General features: G+C 45.4%; 1 protein-coding gene across 7 annotated transcripts in view; it reads right to left on the reverse strand.

The window, feature by feature from the left end:
- GTF2IRD1 (GTF2I repeat domain containing 1) overlaps positions 1-23,887 on the reverse strand; it is a 173,118-nt gene that overhangs the window by 31,810 nt on the left and 117,421 nt on the right. For 6 of the 7 annotated variants that reach the window (XM_074974916.1, XM_074974919.1, XM_074974920.1 and 3 more), the window contains exons 12-22: positions 21,217-21,254; positions 19,712-19,792; positions 15,627-15,716; positions 14,177-14,230; positions 11,363-11,428; positions 8,520-8,703; positions 6,333-6,391; positions 6,026-6,088; positions 3,763-3,846; positions 2,241-2,424; positions 750-778 (exon numbers count right to left, since the gene is read on the reverse strand). In XM_074974916.1, the coding sequence (XP_074831017.1) occupies positions 750-778; positions 2,241-2,424; positions 3,763-3,846; positions 6,026-6,088; positions 6,333-6,391; positions 8,520-8,703; positions 11,363-11,428; positions 14,177-14,230; positions 15,627-15,716; positions 19,712-19,792; positions 21,217-21,254 (932 nt within the window). The remainder of the gene's footprint in view (positions 1-749; positions 779-2,240; positions 2,425-3,762; positions 3,847-6,025; positions 6,089-6,332; positions 6,392-8,519; positions 8,704-11,362; positions 11,429-14,176; positions 14,231-15,626; positions 15,717-19,711; positions 19,793-21,216; positions 21,255-23,887) is intronic. The other variant, XM_074974922.1, reaches the window with a different exon arrangement.

A 23,887-nucleotide genomic window follows, 5' to 3' on the forward strand; every position in this document is an offset into this window, starting at 1 on the left:
GTTGGAGTAGAGAAGAAAGTTTCTTGGATGGGAGTGCCAGCTGACTCGAGAGTGCAGAGCTTGGGCTAAGGGACAGTTTAATTGCAGTGCAGATGTTCGGGCTCAGTCCCTTAGCCCAAGCTCTGCAAGTCCGAGTCAACTGGGTATTTACTTGCGGTGATTAGAGCGGGAGAAACTGGAACTCTGGGCAATACTCATTGTATTAAGTTCCAGTCGTTTGTAGTCTTCCTCCACCAGACACACAGTTACTCCATGTATGTGTCCATGAACAGGGGATGCTCCATTTCCTTTTTGCTGCAAGTAGATAACAGTCCTTCAGAACACACAAGCAACCCACAGAGGAATCTATGACTCCTCTCTTGTTTTTATGACAGACCCTGTGTTTATCAAGCAGCAATGATCATTCACTCCCATCCAAGCAACTTTCTTCTCTACTGCATCTGCGAGCTAATAGTAACAGATATTTAAGAGGGTCCTAGATTAGCATTTTAAAAATGCGGGAAGTTTCAAGGAAATACCGCCAGGATAAATGTGTGAATTAGGAGCCAGCTGTCCTCATCCAGGTGCCATGGAACTCCACCCGATTCACCAAACAAGCAAGGCTTGGACCACATTAAATGAGAAATTAGGGCAACGGCAACTTTCCCCACACTGGTAAAGTGAGTGCATCATTAGAGCTATGTAACTTCCTGACTGACAATACATTCTTAGTCATTGCTCTGCTTAGGCAAATAGGCATCTCCTCTTACCAGGTTTGGGGATGAGTCCTTGAAAAGGCCTGGAAAATACAAGGAGAAAAGAATACTTAGAATGAAGCCAAGGCAGAAAGCAGGCATGCCTACGACTGGCGATTGTTGTGAACAGCAGTGATACTTGTTAGTCATTATTTGTAAGTTAGTGACGAGGCGCCGATCATGATCAGGGCCCCATTGCGATGGATGCTGTTCAAAGGTATGAAGACATGGTCCCTGCTCTGATGAGCTTATACTTAATCTGAAGCACCATGCAAGAGAGGCAGCTGGTCCAATGGGGGAAAAGAAAGCACTGGGCTGGGATTCCGGAGGTTGGATGCTCTTCCCAGCTCTGTTACTGACGTACTGCAGGACCCTGGACAAGCTGCTTCCTGGCTCTCTTTCCATTCCCTCTCTGTGTCTGTCTTGTCTTTTTAGACACTGAACTCATCAGGGCCAGGCCCGTCTCTCACTATGTGTATGTGCAGGACCCAGCACAATGGGACCCTGGTATCTCAGTTGGGCTTCTGGGCACGACTCTCCTGGGTAGCATTTTTCATCTATAGATCTCGAAGAGCTTCACAAGGGAGGTCAGCATCAGTATCTCCACTTTGCAGATGGGGAAATGGAGACAAAGGGAGGCGAAACAACTTATGCAAGGTCCCCTAGTGACAGAGCGGGGAAAAGAACCCAGGGTCTCCCCAGTCCCAGTCCAATGCCCTAGTCATTAAGCCACCCTGTCTGCACTCTCAGGAGTTAGCAGGGTTCTGAGCCACAGCCCACTGAAGCCAATGTTAATCTTTCCATTGTTCTCTGCAGGCTTTGGATCAGGCCCTTGTTGCACAGCGTCTGACCGTTCCAACTCATCTGAGAGGTTTTGTTTTTGTTTTTTTTTTTAAAAAAAAAAGGAACACACACACACACACATTCGGTTATACCCTTCCCGAAGCTGCCACTAACTCCAGCCATTGCTGATTGCCTGATTTCCTGGAAGCCACACAGCTGGAGTGACACATAACCCAAGTGACCCAGCGTAGCTTGTTGTAATCCTCCCCCACCCCCGTCACACACACACACTTAACAGGGAGCACTCCTCAGTGCTTCCTCCTTAGAGACTTGGCACCCTGCGGTGATGGGAGACAAAGGGTGACTTTTTCATTCCTGTGATATTTACCCAGGTACTTATTTTTAATATGAGCTGGCCCCCTCTGGCAGGCAGCAACTGAACAAAAAGGAAGAAGAGGAAAGGGAGGGGAAACCTAGATTTTATAGCTCACTTCTCTCCGTCAAATTGTTAACTGCCAGCTTAATTGTTGTCTCTCAGCAGGATGGAGGCCGGTGTCATTAGAGTGTATTTATAGCCTTTCCCTTGAGGAGGACTGGCAGCACATGTGATGGATTTAGCCTCAGAGACTTAAGTGCAGGCACATGCAGCGGTCACCGGCACTGGGACCATGTTGTGGGTCCGTCCTCCCCCCGCCCCCAGGCTGCATGGCAAACAGTCCTCACCTTGTTACTGTGAACTTGATTTTGTCAGCCACGGCTAATATTCTCTCCAGGTTCTGAGAGCCAAAAGTGCATGGTTTCCTGAACGGAATTCCAGGGGGGAGCCCCTCTATAATCACAGACCCTGGGTTGCTTTTAATCCGTTTGTACGGCACTTGCACTGGGTATTTGATTCCCAAGGCCTCGCCTAGAAGAAAAACAAGCCATACATGCATCTTATGTTTAGGATTCAAGCAGGATTTCAGGTATCAGGTCCGGCCTCAACTCCTGTTATTTCACACATGGGCAAAATCTCCCCTCCCCCTACCCAAAGTGCACGATCGAGTACAGAACCAAATGTGCGAGCTGCTTAATGGAGCATGTCAATCTTTAGATCAAGGACCAGCATTTTCAGGCCATCACCATGGGGACGATCAGAATGGAATGGTCCTGAGGCAAGTAGGGAATGCACAGAGCCGCAGTGAAGAGCTGATGAAGCAAAGGAGAGACAATTAGGGAGCTAAAGCTACATTAAAAAAAAAAAAAAAAGAAGGAAAAAAGATAAAGGGTATCCCAAGCTGGTGATCATACAGTACAGTAGGAAGGATGGAAAAGTAAGTGCTGTTCACTTTGGGACATTATTTGGGGCAATTTCCATTCCATTTTCCTTCCCCGATGTCCATCCGCAGGAGTAAGGCCAGCAGCTTCCGCCTGAGAAAATGCAATCACATGTTGGATGGGAGAGTGCGGCTACATTGGGTAGACTCCCTATGTTCCTTGGACTATGCTCCAAGGGAGGGAGGAAGGTCCAATGGTTAGGGCACTAGCCTGCCACTTGGGAGACCTCTGTTCAGGTCTCTGCTCCACCAGAGACCTCCTGTGTGAGCTTGGATCACATACTCCTCTGTCTCAGTTCCCGATCTATAGAGAATAGCACAGAGGTGTTGGGGGTGGTGCTCAGTAAGTGTCACAGTCACATCCCCAAGGAAACACACAGGCAGACAGAAAGGACCTGCCTCCGAAATGCCCTACTCAGTGGCTGATACTCTTTGTTTATACTCATTCCAGTCCTCCCCTCCCCTCCACACTCTTTCCCTCCACCCCTAGCACCAGGAGTTCAGACGCATCTTCCTGGCTCTACAATGCTCTGCTAATGAAATTATCATCTTCATCCTTCAAGGGGGGGTGGGGGGGAAATCTGTCTGTGAACTGCAAGTAGCATTAACAAATGATGCATGCTCCCTATAACAAGAATCTTTCCTGCTAAGTAAGAGCACCTACACTACCAAAGCCTTCAACAAAAGCCACTTATTTCCCTCCTCAGAGAACAGAAACACCATTCTGTTTTAATCCATGCTCAAGTGCCATGTCCCACATGTGACCCTCAGAACATCAACTGCTCTAAATGGAAAGGGGGAAGACGGATGAAACCACCCAGGGAGAAGTTATCAAAACAGAAATTCAGAGGAACAGGGAGATAGGAAAGGGAGAAGACACAGAGAAGGTAAAGTTTCAGGGAAAAAAGAAAATCACCCTGATCTCTCACCATATTTCTTATTGAACAGATCTTGGACTTGCTCCCTTAGAGTGTTAGCAATATCTATTCTCGAAAGCCTGGCGTCATAATTTTCTGTAAAGTAAAGAAACAATTATGGACTTTGGATGTTCAATTAAAGGGCACTCCATGACTTTTAAGTAATACAATTTTCTAATTATAGGAAAGTCCTCATCTAGCAATTAACCAGTTCCTAGAGTAGGCCATTCACAGTCCTTAGAAACCAAAATAGTTTCAAGAGAAATTGATATTTTTCTCCTGGTCTCGAAGAATGCTGAGCAAGAACTGCATTAAATCTGGGATTCAATCATCGTAATTACTGACATTACACAAAATAACCAACCTCAAGCCACGCTCTGCAAAAGGCAGGAAGCATTCTGAACTGGTGCTCTAAGGGAGGGTTCTGCAGAAGAGATCCCGAAGAAGTCAGGGACCTGGTTACTGCAGTCAGCCCTGGTGCTCAGGAATTAGCTAACCAAGGAGGCAGGAAAGTTGTGGACAACTCTGACTCTGGGTTGACTCTGTTTAGACCAGAGCAGTGATAAGTCAGCCACAGGAAAAAACTCAGAAAGTCCCAGCACCACCACAAACAGTTCCTTTGTGAGGGCTGCCCAGGCTGCGTCTCTGCTGTGAGCTAGGGGCGTGATTCTCCTGCTCACGCACACATATACTCACGCTAGCTCTCATCAAGCGAATGCAACTATAAAGAGCAGCGTGGTTGCGATAACACCAGGTAGCAGCCGCTGAGGCACGGCTGAGGTACGTACTCGGCACAGCTAAAGCAATGCCTTCAGTGCCATGACACAGGTTACCGCAGCAGCAGGGCTATTTATACTCATGCTGGCTCGATGAGTACCTTGGGTGCCCTAGGGCCACACTCAGACTGCCCCACTAATGCATGCCCCTACTTATACCAAGTCTGAGTTCAGATTGGCACGGAAGATTCAGACGGCATGTTAGGGGACATGAATGTTTGGCACTTTGTCTAGGAAAGGCAAATGGGCGCACCAGTTGCTTACACTGGGTTTAAATTTGGCTGCTTGTGTAGCTAATTCCAAGTAATTGTTCATTCTAGGTCTGCTCCACAGTCAATGGGGGTGTCTCCACTGATTTCAACAAGCCCTGGATCTGGCCCTTCAGCTGCGAAGGTCCGTGCGCTTTGCCGAGAAATAACGTACACAGCGTGGCACTTGAATAGCTCTCAACGCTTGCCTTTCTCAAGGCTCTGGCTATACGGCGTGGTTTTAAAAGCATAGCTGTTTCTCCTTTGCAGTTGTGGGGATGCCATGACAGTGCCACCAGAGGCTGGACATACTGGGAAGAAAAAGCCAGCTCTGGTCTGTGAGAAGGCCTGTGTGCATGAGACTTGGCAGCAAGTGCAGTGCTGTTCTGGCGAGCACTGTAGAGCTGAACGGTACGTATGTAAATATCAGCAGGGTTGAAAAGCCCCCAAAATGCAAACCCCAGGGCTCAGAGTTTTAATTTTGTGCCTTGCAAGGTCAGATTGAGAGATAATTAAGTCGTGCAATTATGGCATATTCCTGAATGTCTCTCAAACCCCCTGTGTTCAGAGCTTGCCCAGACTTTGCCTCGACCCTCCTTTTGATCCTTCCTGTCCTGTCGCCATACTGCTTCCTCTGTCTTCTCCCTCTAGCATCAGCTTTGGACCCTTCTTCCACCTGCCTGCCAAGCCTTTAAACCACACTGCTGCCTGGAGCCTTTGCTACATTCATCTCCTCAACGACAGTACTTCCATGCCATTACATGAACCGCGTGTTGTCTTCTGCGGGACAGATCTCACCAGGGCAGCCAGGAGGAAGAATGCTCTTGCGGTGAAGGTTCCACCCTGGGATTCAGTTCTCTGCCCCACTGCGTGTCTGACAAGTCATTGTTATGTCTGGGCCTCATTTTCCACATCTGGGAAATGGGGTGATAACACTTCCCTCCCTCCCAGCAGTGCTGTGCAGATATATACACATTAGTGACTATGGCATGCACCAATACTGTGCTGATGGGGGTCATACTAGTACCTAGACAGACAGGGATTGGCTCTCATGCTGTAAATGCCACTATACACAGATATATTAACAAGAGCTGAATGAGAGGTCGAGTACTGCCCTCTCATCTCTCCTCTCTTACCACAGCCAAGTACGTTCCAACCCCCATATGGTTTTATAGAAGACTGGCATGGAAAAGCTCTTTTAAATGCACTTCAGACTCACTGGAGATCTTCCCAGATGCTGCCCACTCTTACCTTGAAAGCCCTGTCTCTTCACAGCTTCATCAACAAGGGAGTCACTGGAGTCTCTCTCGCTGGCTGCAAAGACAAGGGACACGGCAGGCAGCGTTAGGGCCACCTGTGCAACTGAAGCAACAACAAACAAGGCCCTAATTTTCGTCCGCAGCTCCCAGTGCACTGACTGTGTTCACAGCACTCTGAGAAATCAGGCCTAAAAGACTACAGAGGAAGGAAAAGGAATGCAGTGCTCTGGAAACGGTTTTGATTCCTTTCATGCTTCATTATGGGTGCCCGGGGTTATCTGTAAGTTTCAGAATCCTACCCATAGCTCCTGGGCTGTCAGAGGTAGTCTCCTTCACTCCCTCCGCAAGAAGCTCTGGTCTGGAAAACATTGAAAATCAGATGAAGAGTGAGTGAGGATCCATTCCTGTAACCCTTCAAGTTCCTACTGCTACAATCTGTCACTTAGGAGAACATTCCTGTGCCCACAAACCCAACATACACATCTGGCTAACGCAACTTTAAACCTCCTGCAGTACAATAGGGTAAGCTTGCAAAATCATTTTCATGCCAGAAGAGTCTTCAGAGAGCCAGTGTAACACCCTGTGGGATAAAATTAAGTTCAGAGCTGCTGAGCATCTTATATTGCATGCAAGTACAATGCAGTTCCCCTCCATAGACCATGCAGTGCAGAAAATTTTTTATGATAAAAATGAACCAGGATAGGACACTGCTACCTGTTACAAACCCCACATACAGGTGTTCAGAGTTATACTACAGAGAACTAGATTTAAAGGAGTGGGACAGGTAAGAAGAGAAACCACAAATCCCAAACCCGCTGTCAGTTTACAGATCAAGTACTGGTTGGATGCCAACCAAATTCTGCGCCCAACTTTTACTTTCCATGTCAGCTGTCATTGGGCTTGCCTCCACTATTCCCCTCATCTGCGAGGGAGAGGTTGTGCCCAAGAGCAGATTAACACATTGCTAGCAGCCAGAACATGAGCACTAATACCACTTCCTCAGCAAGCCAGACAATCCAGAGTTTGGAATCGTTCCGAAAGAGACAGTAAAAGGTGTTTGAGGCATAAATACCAGACATCTCTAGAACTCTGACCCTAAAAGCCTGTCACTGGGCAGGACCAGAGAACGTGTTCCAACATCTCCTCTATGCCCCCTCTCATCCAGTCAAGCTTAGATGTCTTATCAATTTATTTCATCTGGTTGGGGAAATAAAACAATCTCAAACTGGATTTCTACAAAGCTAAAGGCCTGCAATTACGCCATCTATGGCCGTGATTAAATCAGGTCATCTAAGGTAAGAAAAACTAGGCTGGATTAGCATTTCGATGGGAGACCTCCAAGGAATTGGATGGGAGACGACCACCTAGGGGAGTTAGATGCCAGCCTGCCATTGAAATGAATGGGGGATTATAAAATCTAATTCCCCTCGGTGCTGCAGGAAGTTTTGCTGCTCATGCAGTAAAATGATTTCCTCCATTTAATTCCACATGGCTATAATGTCCTGGCATGGCGTTATGGACCATTCAATTGCTGGAGGTGTGGCCTGTCACGAGAGATGTAAAACCAAGCCTCTGCCCATTTGTGGTCATGGACTATCCTGTGGTGCTTTCCTCAGCACTTGTGGACAAATTATAACAGCAGTTTCTACTGGATACAGGATTCTTCTCTCCTTCCTGGCCTATGCTGCTGTGTCGTCTTGCTGTTGGCTGCTTTAACAGTTACTCTATTTTAGTTGAGGCTAAAAACCGATGCATGTGTAAGTCACAGTCCCCCCACGCTCAGACACATCCTTGTTACTAGTGCAGATGGAACCTGGGATGTTCAGCACTAAAAGCGCCGTCTTCTACTGTTGGAGCCAAAGAAACAACTCCATCAGCTGGCAGCAACAGCAGGCCTTAATCCTCTATATACACTAGCCACTAGATGGAGACCTAACATACTCAGCCAGCAGGTTCTACATATATACAAAGAGTTTTATATAATCAGTCTGCACACGGCTTTGTTCTTACTCTGGAGGAAAGGCCTTATATAAACACAAGACTGTCACGTAGCCTCTTATCCTGCAAATTCAAATGCATCAATCCACACTTCCAGGAAAGTTCTGCCGTCAGCTCTTCCCTCCAGGCAATGACTTCGGACTCCAAGAGCAATGACTTAAGTAGTACTTGAAGGTCACAGGCTTTGTATCCTACTACAAATCCTTTGAGCCAAACAGTGCCGTGCCACGCCTCCCCCCTGCAAAGCACATGAGGAGGAGAGCAACAATATCATCCCTTCCTTTGAGAAACTGTTTACAGTAACCATTTGATTGCTTTCGTAGGGAACATTTATTGAAGAAGATCAAGCTCTGGATGTGTTCCAGGTAGTTTATGGGACACAGGGTCTCTTCTTTAGAAGTAAAAGCACAAACAGTAGCATAAGGTGCAGCCTCCCCAGCAGGTTTGCAGATACTGTACCAATCAGAGGTTAACCAGACTTGCCTTACCTCTTAATGACAAACTGGATGCTGTTGCTAGCTTGCAGTATCTTTTTCAGCTTCGCAATCCCAAAGCAGTTAGGACGCCGGAGTAAGATGCCTTCAGGCAAACCCACCACAAACAGGTCTTCTGGGTACATCAGGAACTTGGCGTAGGGGACTTTGACAGGCTCCGAAATTCCTATGGCTTTAGCTGAGTAAGGATCAAGTCTGATTAGTTCATTTGGCCTTCAAGTTGGGCTCAAGTAAAACTGACATCACACCCTATATTTTGGGGGGAGGTTTTTACACACACACGTCTTTATGAACCTGACTCATACAGACTGTAGAGCACCCTATGGAAAGAAGAGAAAAACTACAAAACTATCCTGGGTCGTCTTCTGAATTTGCTTGTTAAATGTAACGTGTAACCTGCCTCTCAACAATGTACTTGTCAAAAGGGGTTTCCTGGAAACGTTGGCAGACACTCTCTTAAAGCAACAGGGACCCCCCATGTTGTATCCACATAGAGCTCCCTCTCTGCAATTGCCCGATTTCTGGAACAAAAGGGGGAATTGCACCCAGAATCACCATATTGTGACAGTTCTGTAGTGCAAATGTAACCCCCTGGTGGAGTGTGTTACAGGCCTTCCTCTGGGCCATCTTGACCAAACACACAGCTTGTGAACTTCGGACCTCCACAGCTAAATGCACAGACTGCTACAACTTGAGCTAAAGAGCTCAGGCTTCCCAGCCGGGGCTGTCACAGACTCCTATCCTCTGCAGATCAGCACAGAGCTAACCATATCACATGCACTCACCAACGGGTTACACAAGCCAAGCCATGGCTATACACAGCCAAGAACCAAGTTCTAGAGTGGTCTTAGAAAACTTTCTACTGTCACAGAGGTGGTCTGGGAGAACTTAATGCTGGTGAAAGGCACTGGACTGACAGGCCTGGTGACTGGAATCCTCTGTGTATATTAAACATGCCGCACCAACATGCCCTAACTTTGATGCGGAGACACAACTTTGACGGGCAAGAGAGGAGCTCCAGGACACATTCAGCCCCCGGCCACTCCACTGAGGCTAGCACCAAGGGTGGTAGCCAGTGACAACGCTTGCAGTGGTTTTGTGATGAGGATACTCGTCCACTAGGAACTGGACTGAGGACACAAGCTAATTTCACACATGGCTCAAGTTTCAAAAGCGCTTGGCTCACAGCAGCTCTGGGGAGAAAGTGGGGATTGCTCCATTGCGTTCATTGGGAGCCCAGCTCTTTTGAAAATCCAGCCAATAGGCTGCTGAATAGCCATCACAGAGCAAACGCTTTTGGTCAAAAAGAAAAAAAAATAAATAAAACCCTGGGCTGAACATGACCTAGCAATTTGGAGTTGACAGGCTCCACTGATTGCCAAACCTGGGAGTAATCCAGTTCCAACCGGAAACCTATTGTTAAGGCTAAAGCTCTTTAATAAACTAGCGTCACCAGGAACAGAACTTCTCTGCAGATCATTTCAGTCTTGCAGAACAATGGCAAACCAATTTATTTCGACCATCCTAGAAAGCTCTTCCTGTTTTAAAGATTCCTTCTGATCTAAAGCTGCCCACACTTAACGTGGAACTGAAATGCTTTCTAAATACATATAAAAACCCCATAACCCCACTACCACCCACCACAAATAACCCCAACCACCCACCAACCCAATTTAAGATCCTAATTCAATCCACAGAATGGAAGGTTTAGCCTTAACATGACAAATGAGTACATTTTTAAACACATTTGAAAACCCATTTCCTCTTTCTTTTAACAGGCAAGACCTCAGCTCAGTGGAGGGTGTTTCTCCAGCAAAACTTGCCCATATCAGCTAAAGCAGCTTAAAGGTTGCAGCTCCCCTGCTCTGCTTCTGGTGTTTGTGACATCAGCCCTTGTGGGAGAAACACAGAACCTTGAATTCTGGTTGTGACAGGCCCAGAAAACTTTGTTTATTCTCAAAAGGTTCTTGTAATTTTCCAAGTCCCTTGTATTCTGTTCAGTGGTTAACGTGTGTGTGTGTGTGTGTGTGTGTGTGTGTGTGTGTGTGTGTGTGTGTGTGTGTGTGTGTTAGTTTTTAAGTACATTTCAGCTCACACAAAAAGTGTGCCCCCACGTTCACCCTGAACTCAATCAAGATCCGCTACCAACTCCTGCATGGTGATAAAAATACACAACAATGCTTAGCAGCTTTTTATAGAGCTTTTTATCCAGAGATCTCCACCTGCTTTGTTAAAATGGGCAGACCAGAGTCCTATTTTACTGAGGGGGGACACTGTGGAAGTGAATGGCATTTTCTCAGGAGAAGTGGGAAGCACTTTTGAAAATCTGGACCCAAATGAGTTTCTCAAGGATACATGGTGTAAGAATAGAACCCAGGTTTCCTGGCTCCCAGTCCAATGCTCTATCCACTGGACCACATTGCTGTACTGCACTGGTGCCCTTTTATAATCCCCCCAATACCTTGGCACACTCCAGAGCAATCTTATTGAAAAGGCTTCCTGAAATTTTCCAAACAGAAAAGGAAAATACTCCAGCCCTTTTCCACTGTAGTAGAAAGTTTGTGGGTCACTGAGGCAATTCATGGGCAGGTAGTAGCCAGCCTAGACGGTTTTTTTCAGGAAATCAAGAGGAAGAGTTGCAATAGCAAGGTCCAGTGAGAATCCCAATGCATTTGTAAGCCCAGCAGATAGCAAATGAACAAAATTAGACTTCACGTTCAGTCAACAACCGGTTTGGAAATAGCAGGTGACAGCTCTGAACAATTAGCTAAGTTCTCAGCTCCCTGAGTCAGCGACCCACGCTCGGCATTAAGAACAATTGTTAAGGAACATCTTACCATAGCGCGCGTTGAACAGAGTTTCAACTTGCTTCCTCAAATGACTTAAAACGTCACCTAGGCCATCTGGAAAACAAGAGAAACACACTGACAAATAAACCACTTCTAACTCCAGAGACGTACAATAAAGCTGTTGGGACAGCCCTATTCTCCACTGACCTGGAGAGGCACTCTTAACCCTCTGCCTCTGCTCCTTTAAAAAGTCAGTGCCATTCCTTGCAGCAGCTACCGCCAAACTCCATCCACACCAGGGATGGGGGAGTGACATCACGAAGAGTCATTGGCAAGGCCCCACAGCTGACAAAAGGTCAAGTGGCTCTTGTGACTAGTGAAGCTGATCTGAGCTCCCAGGCAAGATGGGTTTTCCCAGTCTCCTTTAGCCCTAGAGCAACATCGCAGACTCCTGACAAGGCACTATAGGTTGACGGGACAGGTATTTTTCAGAGGTAGCAGCGCTGTGTCAGATCAGAGCATGGACTGCGTGATGTGAATGGAACCACAAAGGGGTTGGAAGGATTCCTCAATCACATGGTTTTGCATCTGTCACATTCTTGATGGTTATATAATTTATTTCTCCCATGCGGTTTTATTTATCTACTGATGATTATATATTGATATCCTTTTACCTCCCTGTTAAACTGTAGGACAGTGTCACAGCCAGTGGGAAGTGCCATGATTTTCATTCATATCGTCTCTCTATTTTCACAAGTATGCTGTTGTTTTAAAATGCCTTGTTTACTTCTGTACATGCTACTAGTCGATCTCGTCATATTTATGGCACCAGGATTTCTTGCTGTGATTCACTCAGCCCAATACTGTTTGTTAAGCCGAGTTCCTCTTGCTGACGAATGGCGGCAGAACAAAAGTACCATAAGCGCAGGCACAAACACTGCTAATTGTTTAAAAATGTCGCCTCCACACAGTAACAGGTTAAAAATAAAAACGTTAAAATTAAAAATTCAGATAAAAGTCACCAACAATTTAACTATTTAAGAGAGGTCAAAAGATGGGCTCTGTCCTTTAATTTTTAGTCATACAGTCCACACAGTCAACCTATGGCACTCATTCCCATAGGATGAAAAGCATCACTGGGTTAAAAAAAGAATTAGATAAGCTCATGGAGGATGGATCCAACAGTGGCTATTAGCCAAGATGGTCAGGGATGCAACCCCATGCTCCAGGGGCCCCTAAACCTCCAACTTCCAGAAGCAGTGACTGGACAACAAGGGATGGATCACTTGAAATTGTCCTATTCTGTTCATTCCCTCTGAAGCATCTGTCACAGGCCACTGTCAAACGACAGGCTACCAGGCTACATGGACCATTGGTCTGACCCAGCGTGGCTGTTCTTCTGCAGGAAAACGTCAGTTTTGGAGAGTAGAAAGGAACAATGGGATCAAAATAAACCCACTCAAAAAGACGCAGTGAACCTATATTTATTATTCTAATTTGTATTACAGGTCCCAACTGAGATCAGGGCACCCGTGTGCTACGTGCTGTACATACACAGAGCAGACAGTCTCTGTCCCAGCATGTTTACAATCTAAACAGAGAAGACAGACAAAGGGTGGGAGGCGAAGCAGAGGGAGGGAGGGAAAGTGGTTTGCCCAAGGTTACACAGTACGTCAGGGCAGATCCGGGATGAGAGCACAGGTCTCCTGACTCACACATCGGTGCTGTACCTACTAGACCATGCTGTCTCTCTGAGCAATAATGTTCTTATATAGACTAGAATAAACTGTATGGATAATTATCTGAGATAGGTGTGTGCTCAAGTCCTCAAGAATTAACATTTTTTCAGAAAAATAAAAAGGGGTGACCTTCGATACAAGGCCCATGTGACCTGAATCAAAGTTCACAACATTCTCACATGGTAACCTCTCCATTTTCAACCTCTCTCCCTTCCTGTCAACATAGCACAGGACTCATGCTTCACTCTTGGACCACTTAGAGATAAACAGGCCTACGACACAACACTGAAACACTGAGAAGTTGTGCGCCAAACCCTGAAGAGTTGTTTCCGTTTTCATTGTTCAGTTAGTCTCTGGTCCAGCGGCAGTCAGGAAGGCATTTCCCGCCTTCACTACGAACCTCCACGCTACTCTGTGGTCAGACGAACAGCTGATTGGGATGGCCAATATTTCTCACTTTGGGGAGCTGTACAGCCTCTGCTAATTCAGGGCTTGCTCCTGCATCATTTAAGTCAACGGGAGCTTTGCTACTAACCTCAGTGAGCACACAACCAAGCTCTTAGTGACGTGACTGGTGACAGACAACAATAGTAAATGATTGAATCAGACAGGGCATCACTGCAATTTATACTTAAAAAATAACCCCCAAACCTGCAACTGACACCACTGTTGTGGCAAGTAGATTTGCTGGGATCGATTCTCAGCTGGCACAAACTGGAGTGATTTCACTAATGTCAATGGAGTGACGTTGATATACAATCAATCAGGCCAGATCTGACGATCTGGTCATTGAAATACAGAGATGTACTTCTGAACAAGGTAGTTGGGAAGCTAATTACCTTGCCAAGAATTTAGATGGTCCACCCAATGCAGTCTGTCTACAGCCATCTGTTTTCTCTTGTTTTATACTCTGATTGGGAGCTCACTGGGGAAGGGACTGTCTTTTTGTTCTGTGTTTGTTCAGCCCTAGCAAAATAGGGTCCCGGTCCATGACTGGGCCCTTTGATAATACAAATCAATAATAAATAATAAAATAAAAGAGAGCTGTTTTAATCAGGCTTTAAACAAACCTGAGATTATCAGAGGATAAGCTGGCCTGCTTTTATTACAAATTCACTCTTACCTTCCATCGGCTTTTCTTCGTGTCTTAAGTCCTGGCTGGGCTCTTTATCTGAAACTGGAAGGAAAGCAAAGGTTTAGCAGTTTCTCTTGCATAAATCAGTCAATGTTCCCCAAGACACCTCAAGGAGCAGGCATGAGAATTTGCTTGAGGCTAGAATGAGGGATGAAGATAGCTAGCTAGAGCATCTGGCTGTAAAAGGAATATATTCCTCCTATGCTGGGGAAAAACAGTCCAGTGTATAGCCAGCATTTCCCAGATAACAGAACAGCACTAAGCAGAGAAGTTTGGGGACTGCCCCCACACCCCCGCTTCAGTCAACAGAGCACAAAGTTGAGTGACACAGGACACGCCTTCTGATCCATCTTTCTGACAGTCTGTAAGGGCACTGTCTGGTCCCCAGCGAGCAAGGCGTTTACCTCGGCTCAGATTCACATCCCCTTTCACAGGTCCCCAGAGCAAAGGCTATAAGGGGGGCTACTTAGGCTGTAGGAAGGTGGGGAGCTGCCTTTGGGGAAGGTCAGAAGAGGACTAGGTTGAATCCGGGCAAAAACCTTTTCTCGTTAGTCTCCCTCGATTACATTAAACGATTCTGCTTTCTTGTTACAAACATTAACTCTCAAGGAAAGGTCCTTGCTGACTGTGCTTTTTATTCGACTGCTTCCCCATCTTATTTTGCCTTTCACACGGTGCTCATTACGATGGTATCTTACATTCATTTCGCCCTTGTGGAATGTCCTTGAACAAAGTCACTTCCCCCTGTCCCTCTCATTCCCATCCACCTGTGGCCTATTTCGTTATTACGGTTATTTATTATTGGTATTATTGCAGCACCTAGGAGCCCCATAGTGCTAGGCGCTGTACAAACACTACAAAAAACATACTCCCTGCCCCAAAGAGTTTACATCTATTTTTAGATGAGTCCACGGGGCAGGAACTGTCCCTTACTATGTGCAGCACCCAGGCACAATGGGATCCCAGTCTTGGCATTATTGTAATGCAAATAATAACAGAAAATATTTAAATGTGCCATGGGGAAAAAACAAACAAATATTTAACACACACTTCGCCTCTGGATTCTCAAACATGTTTTCTATTGGACACAGTTAAGGCAGCTTCAGGGCAACAAGGCTACATGTTTAGGCCAAGACTAAGTGACAGGAGCCTCTTAGGCTCCCATTTCCATATTTGTGCTCCCGAATGAGAGACCCAATTTCAGTAGTGCTGACCACCCAGCAGTTCTTACTGGTCAATAGGAGCTGCTGGGCGCTTGGCAATTTTGAAAGGTTAGAACACTTACTGGTGAGTAAAATTGTGGAATTAGGACCCTAACTTCAGGCTCCTATTATTGAAAATCTTGGCGGGAAATTTCTACTCCATTTCTTTCTGATGTTTGTAGAATTTCTGAGCTTTCTAATTCCATTATTTTTATTGGATTTTTTTTTTTAATTACCTGTTACTGTTTCTAGCATGTAGTTGGAATCGTCTGAAGTCATGCGGCTGGTCACTGGGTCGTGCATTTCATCGGAACCGGGGGATCGGTCTGTGAACAAAGCACCAAAGACAGTTCTGACAGCCCAGCCACTATCCCTGGAAGCAGACTTCAGAGCCTTATGGTCCATCCACAAGAATTCATGAAAAACTAACCTACCCAATATGAGCCTCTGCATGTTGCTTTGATAAAGGATGCACTTACACAGTCACAAGGGCACGTAGGACCAGAAGCAGGACTACTCACACTGGTCCACATCATCAAAAGTATTTAGGCATCTAATTCCCATTGAAATGGGAGTTAAGCGCCTAAATATATCTTTGAGGATCTGGGCCATTGTGTCTGGAATGTTTTGATGGCAACTCTGCTACCTTTCTCCTATACACTTTAACACTTGTAAGAGGACATCAGAAACACATCTATAAAACCCACTCCACCTTCCCAAATTGGTGAAGATAGCAACATCTGCAAAAGTTTCCTTATAAGCCTCACAAAGGTTGAAGGCCAAAAAATGGCTTCATGATGACTTAATATCTAGACATCCAATTTTGGCTTAAAAAAATTAATGCTGCTTGACTCCATTGCCCACTCCTCAGGAAGACCATTCCACCCACTCGCTGCCTCACTCCATAAAAGAATGCCTCCTTAAATTTTTCTTAGATATATGCCCTCTTAATTTAAACCTGTCTCCTCTAATGCTGGCCTCTCCAATGCCCTCAAAGAGATCTCAAATTTTAATTTTAAAATAAACCTTTAGCTACTTTAAATACTTCAATCAGGTCACTACTTAATCACCTTCTCTAAGGATAAATAATCCAAATTTCATCAAGGTCTCCTCATATGTGAGCACCTCCATTTTATTAATCTTCCTTGCCCTAAGCTGTACTCCCTCTAATTTAACTATACTGGCCTTCCATTGCCTTATGTGGACTCTGAACTCCAAGTGTCATCTAATCAGGGCTCAAAAACTATGATAACTCAGCTTCCTTAAACTTGTATAAAATACACCTATTAACGCCAGCCATTAGCCTTCTTCTCTCCTGTTACATGGCGAGCCGAAAATGAAAATGTTTGATCTAGCAATATACCTGGATCCTTTTTCCTTCCTCTATATTAACTATGGAATCAAGTCCGCTCTCATCAAAATGGTGTAAAATCCAGAGGGACTCCCCTGACTTCAATGGAGTTGCATCAGACTAACACAAGTGGCTCTAATTCAGAACCATCTGAACTGCAGCTGGCGTGGGCATTATTTCTACCCAAGAGCGTCACCTCCCAGTGGGACACACTCAAAGTCACGCTCTTGCTCTAATTCCATCAAGGTTACTCTGTAGTTAATGCTTGTAAAACACATTGGAAATGCACCTTACTAATCACCCCTTAAGATGTTCCTACCATTTGGTGCACTACCGAGCTAAGGTAACAACCCTATAAATACCAGCCCAAGGAATGGTCTTCCTGAGGGAAGCTCCTAATCTCTCCTCTTTACTCTCCAGAACCTATTGTTTTCAACGCTGCTGTCCCCATTATGGCCTGCGACCACTGGCTCCTCAACAACTCTAGGACCCAATGCAAGAAAGGACTTGGGCCCCGATACTCAGAGGTACTTAAAGGTGCCTATCTTCCACTGAAATTAATCAGCGTTGGGTGCCTAGGATCTGGACCTTGGGTAAGTGCTTAGGTCCCAGTGATTTCAGTGGGATTCAAGCATGTGCTTAGCCGCCCTTCCTGAACAGGGATGCTTTCCTGAACCGGTGCCCTGGTCAGGAATATAAACACTTGAGGTTTGAGATCTGCCAACCTTATACAACAGACAGGAAACAAATTAGGTGATTTTTGTGGTCTTGCCTTCAGAAACTATTTACCTACTTTGCTGTAGAGGATCCCAACACGGACTGTTAGCCCAGCAGCTTTTCAGGGCGATCATCTCCCCAAAGGTCCGTGGCTCATGAATGCACTCTGGGTCCAATCCTGCATGTATCCTTTCAGCCCCTTCTCCGCGGTCTACTCCAAAACCACATGCTTATTGCGCTGGATGCCACCTGACCCAGCTTGCATGGTCTACCTGTCCCTTCCGCTGATCCAACTGATCAATCTAATTCACTCCTGCACACGTTCCCCAAACGAACACCACTCAATGGGCTGGGATAGCCAAACACCAGGGCTAAAGAAAAGATGGGGGACCACATTCTGCTCTCAGTTCCACAGCTATAAATCCACGGTAACCCCCTAAAGACAAAGGGTTAATCTGGAATTCTATCAGCATACCAGATTGCCCCCTTGTGTCAGGACGCAGCTTTTTAGGGTTTCTTCCCGTCTAGCACCACAATGGTCTGGCACTTCTGTGGCCTAGCCCTCTGGCCAGATCAGCTCTCCATCTAGTCCCCTTCTGGCATGAACAGAAAAGAAGCTACATCTGAACTCAAAACAGCCACTTGGGCATTAAAGACCATAACTATATCTTCACAGAGAGCCAAAGGAAATCCTACCAAGGTGAGAGGCCTGATCAGGCCAGGTTACTTGGGTTAGGGCAAGGAGAATGAGCGTTCCCTGTCCTGGGCTTCCTCCAGAACTGGCCCCTTGTAAAAGCTGCCAGCCTTTTTTATCTGGCCTGATGGGCCCTCATTGACCTCGGCCTGCTGTCAGCCCTGCTAAGTTCCAGAGGACCAAGTCTACCAGGTTCTACCTGGGGAACCCACTCTAGGCAATCCCTGGAGAGCTGAAGTCATTGCTCTTCCCTCTAGCAGGACACCTTCTTAGGGTGGGTGATGCCACGACAGGGGGCAGCAAATGTGTGGTCCACCCTACCAGTGTGAGTGAGAACAATTCTAGCCCCTGCTACTTTTAGGGTGTGTGTGTGTGTGTGTGTGTGTGTGTGTGTGTGTGTGTGTGTGTGTGTGTGTGTGTGTGTGTGTGTGTGTGTGTGTGTGTGTGTGTGTGTGTGTGTGTGTGTGTGTGTGTGTGTGTGTGTGTGTGTGTGTGTGTGTGTGTGTGAGTGAAACATAGCATATGTGCACCACTGATTGCTCACTGGCAGCTTGGTAGCCTTAGAACTGGTTGCTTGGAGCTACTATTTATCCACTTGTATAATGATAAGCCCTAGCCAGATGCAAGCTGCAGAGACGTCACCAGTGGTCCTACAGGGCATATCAGCTAATGAGAGACAGAAGTGACGACAGAACACCAGCTTTCAATAGGCTCAATTACACCCTTGGGAGCCAACGCACAGTGCTATAGAAACGTGGAGGCCACAATTTAAAGGGATCCGCCTAACATAGCATTTTCCCACACGGGTGCATCCACCCCATAGGTGTTCATCTCCAGAATAAATCAACAGATACAACTTAAAGTGAAATCACTTTAAAATCCCTTCCAGACCCACTCCATATTCTTCCCCAACAGGCTGCAACCACTGTTTCCAATTTGCTCCTTCTAAAAGCAAGAATGTCTATGGCTTTCTTTGCACTGGGCTGGGAGTCAGAAAATCTGGATTCTACTCTCAGTCCTGCCATGGATTTGACATGTGACCTGGGACAAATAATTTAACTTTCTGTCTCTCAGTTCCCACCTCTGTAAACAGGGACAGGGATACTCACTGGGGCTCGGGTGGAGAGCACAGGGATAGAGGAAGGCAATGGTCACCTACTACCTCCGTGCTTCTTGCTTATCACTGAAAGAGCAGTGTTAGCATCTGCTCCAGAAGAGTCTGCTCCCAGCCTGCCTGGCCAGAGATGGGACAGGGACAGGGAGACGGTGAAAGTCATAAAATGAACTGACACAGACCAAGCCCTTGAAAAAACAAAGCCATGTGTTGTCCCAAAGGTCTTCCAAAGAAATCAGCTAACTTCTGATGCACAACTGGAACTTTACTTTCGAAAGAGAAAGGGACTGGGGAGCAAAATTCATCCTAAGAGAAAGTGAGATGAGGAGAGATCCCAATTTCCTCCAACCTGCCTTTCCAAAAGCAAAATCTTCACGCAGTGCAATCGGAGGCCAACGTTCTTTGCCTAGATATTTCTGAGCAATTCCAAAGTTTTATATTTTACCTGGAACGGTTATTTGAATGATGTCCAGCTCATCTGGCTCTATTTTGATAGGTCTGATCCCACTCAGTTCTGCTGAGGTACCTAGCAGGAAAAAAATTAATCAGATGCATGAAAGACAACAACTGGCCACTAATTATCCATGCCCGGGAAGGAAAAATCCTCACTGCCAGCATGTTCGATTCTATACAGTGACCTGTTCCTCATAACAACGCTCAGCACTTCACCCATAGGTCTCAAAGCACATTGCACATGTAGGTTACCATCACTAACTCCACTGTACAGACAGGAAAACTGAGGCAGAGAAAGGATAAGGCTTTGTCTATATGAGAAAACTGCACTGGTTTAATTTAAATCACTTTCTTCACTGATTTAGTTAAATGATCACACCCCTATGCGGATGCAGTTTAAGAATGACTTATTTCACTTCATCTTAAACCGATTCCTAATCAATTTAAACCAAACTGAAGTAAGCCTGGTTTAAAACCACAATAAGAGAGTGCTCACAGTCTGTTGTAACAGTTTAAATATTCTGGTTTAAAATTCTACCAGAAACAAACTAGGGCAACTTCTTCCGGTAGAGAAGGCCTCAGTAAATACGGTTCCGATTCAGCAGCACATTTAAGCATGTGTTTAAGTCTCATTATCGTCAAAGTGTTCTCTTGAATCAAGGCCTGCCCAAGAGGCCATAGGACAAGTATCTCTGCATCCCTGTCTGTGAAAAGGGAAAAATACTTACTCGCTTATTTGCCTCCGAGGGATATTGTGACAATCAATTCATGTCAAAAAGGTTTCAGAGATGTGTCTAAAGGAAGTTCTCTAGAAAGGATCCTTGACTGTAATTCACTCTTGCCACTAGTATGACAGAGCGACAGTCTGTAGGCCGTCAGGGCCCAGAATGAGTCTGGTCTATTTTCTCAGGCTTTCCCCCCCGCTTACTCTCCTGGGTAGGTATTCTTGTTATTATCTTTTGTATTTGTTTTTAAATAATGATGCATTCCCACTCAGATGGGCTCATTTTAAAGAGGGAGCATGTGTGGGTGTGTGTGTTGTGTGTAAACACAACACCACCACACACAATATCCCTCATACAGATAGTCACAGAATGCTTTATTACCCATCAAAATATACAATATAGAAGGCATTGTCCTCCCCATGACATATCTCTTCCTATAAGCTATTCAACAGAAGCATACAGAGATTCCAAGCCCCACACAATGGAAAGCATAGTACACTACGGGGAGCGGTGATAAGCAGCAATGTTTGCTACACTTTTGTCATTTGTATAGAAATGTTTCATTACAATAGCCATAACTGCAGCACATTGCTAGGAGAGTGTGCACTCAGCAAATGACATGCCACGTGGCATGTCATCATCTCAGCCGAAGAACTGGAGAGTTTATCTGCTTCCCGGGGAAATCTGATATTTATTAGACGGTACCTAGCCTTTTTTATGTCCCTCACCATTACACTTTCTCAGTAGAAAGCAGCCATTATTTCTTGCTCACCTGGTTCACAGTCTTCAGAAACACTACTCTTCTCAGACCTGACAAGGAGAAGCGGACATGAGACACGGTAAAGGAACTATCAATGGATCGCTTAAAAAATACATGCTTATGTACAGTGCAGTAAATAGACTAAAGGCGCATTTTCAAGGGACTGAGGAGGAAAAAAAACTAGCTCTGACTTCAATACTTCCTCTGCATAAGGAAAAAATAAAGATCCCACACTGACGATCCTAGCAGCAGAGCACTCCAGGGCTCCAGTTGAAAGAACTCATGACAGCTCTCAGGGTTTCTGGGGTCAGTAAACCATGGCAAATTCCTTTCTTTAAGGCTTATACAACTCGTCAGCAAATCAGATCATGATAACACATTTTCATAAGGAAGTAAGAGAGAGATACCGCAGGATGGCTCAGGAGGTTTCTCCGGCATGAGCTTTGGATGGGCAATGCCACTTAACTTACCAGCGTAAACCTTGCTTTACAGCAGCGTGGGGTTTCTGCAGTAGAGGTTTGCACTGGGGTAATTACATTGGTGTTGCTACTGCAAAGGAAATGTTTGAAAACGTTCTTAAGACAGATGGGTCTCAAATCAAGCTCTGTTTCCCCCCTTTAACAGTGCTATTATATGAACTTCTGGGAGGATTCAGGTATCTCCTGCACATCTGAAACCCTGCAAACATTTCAAGCATTGCCACAAATGAGATAAATCTTCTAGCCAGTGACCTACTGGAGGCTAAATCATGGGTTGTCTTGGGATTTTTAGCAACCAAGCCCACTGGGTTCTGAGTCCCCACTCAGTCACATCAGTGCAAACCAGGGGTAAAGCCACAGACATCAATGGAGTAACGTCTGTGTAAAGAAAGAGGAGAATCTCACTGAGTTTTAACAACAAACCTCAGGTCTACACTGCAAACTCGCATCAGCGCAGCTGTCCCCGTTAGCGCTTCTGGTGAAGACGCTTTAAGCTGATGGAAGAGAGTGCTGTCTTCTGCCAAAAACTCATTGTTTGGCTGAATCTGCACCCACCAAAGACAATGGGAGTTGTACCATTGACTTCCAGGGGAACAGAGTTAAGCCAGCCAGGAATGCTGTTAAAATCCCTTTCTAAGGATGTAAGGATTTATATGGAGATCAAGGCTATCCACAGCTACTAGAATACATGCCAAATATTAGAAAAAGCAAACAAGAGTTTTTGGAAGGGATGTAAACCCCCGTGCTTCAGAGCATTAGGCAACCTGTAACTAATGGCTCTTCAGAGGAAACCTTCCCTGGGGCAGATTATCCCATCATTGTCCAGTGCAGGGTTTTTTGCACCTTCCTCTAAAGCATCTGGGGTTACCAAATGTCAGAGACATGATATTGGACTAGCTGGATGACTAGTCTATGTTCCTAACAGGGGAGCAAAAGTCTCTGTACATACTCTACACACGAATATGGACTTTTTCTTTAAAAAAAAAAAATTTAAATTAAATTTAAAAATGTATATTTTATTTAGAAATATACATTACCAAAACATGGGGGGGGGGAGGGTCTGTATGATCAAAGCAAGTTTTTCATCTCCACTGTAATTTAGGATTTCCTATACAACAAACTGAATTAACCCAAGTGGGCTATAATTCACATAGCCTGTGAATTCAACATACATGGCTGGATTATGTTCTCACTGAGACCAGTGTTAGTCAACAGTAGCCCAGTTGAACTCAATGGGCTAGTCAGTTAGATCCCTGTAAATCCAGAGTGACCCCCTGACTTCACTGAATTTGTGGTAGTGTTTCACTAATATAACTGAGTGCTGAATCTGGTTCAATAAATCTGGGATTTATATTCGGGTAAAACCAAGGAAGTCAGATCAGAATAAGGTTCAGTACAAACAGCCGAATGATTATGCTGCAATGAAAACAAACTAAAAACTCGAAACCCTGCTCTGGTTGGTATCCCTCACAATCATTAAACTCCACTTAGAACCACTGCCCAACTCTGCTCCAGAAAAAAAAAACATTATTTTTCTCTAAGATTTTCTAAAGCTATTTTACCAGAATGTGCAATCCTGACTCACTACTAGAAACAGTCAGAGCACAGTAGGGATGAAGGTGAAGACAATTCAATATTAGCAGGTGTTCAACATGGACAGGAAGCCCCCAGATTCACTTGCACGTTGAGAATGCAAATTCCAGACCTTTTACTGACTCGGATACTGTTGCACAGTCTGATAAAAAAAATCTACCACTGAGTATTCTAAGCAAAATTTCTTAGGGGCAGATTGGCTAATTAGCTTCACATCCCTATCATCTTGTCACTATTCTGCCTGCCTGTTTGTCTTCAGGTCGATTTAACTGTATTTTTATATTTGGGGGGTGGGGGGAGAGAATAAAGTATACTAACTGAAGAGAAAAATCAAACAAGAGGAAGTGATATGTTTACAGCTATTGACATACAAAGGATGATTTTCAGGGGTGCTGAGCATTTTCCAAAGCCCCTTTGGAAGTCAACAGGAGCAGTGGGTGCTCAGCAGCTTTGAAGATCCAGCCTAAACACCTGAAGCCTGATCACACACCCATAGAAGTCAATGACTGGTTGGCTAACTGAAGTATAGCTTTGTAGTTAAGGCACTTGCTTGGGACTCTAGAGACCTGGGTTCAATTCCTGCTCTGTAACAGACTTCCTATGTGACCTCT

This window comes from Natator depressus, chromosome 17 (assembly GCF_965152275.1).
Source record: "Natator depressus isolate rNatDep1 chromosome 17, rNatDep2.hap1, whole genome shotgun sequence".
Classification (NCBI taxonomy): domain Eukaryota; kingdom Metazoa; phylum Chordata; order Testudines; family Cheloniidae; genus Natator; species Natator depressus.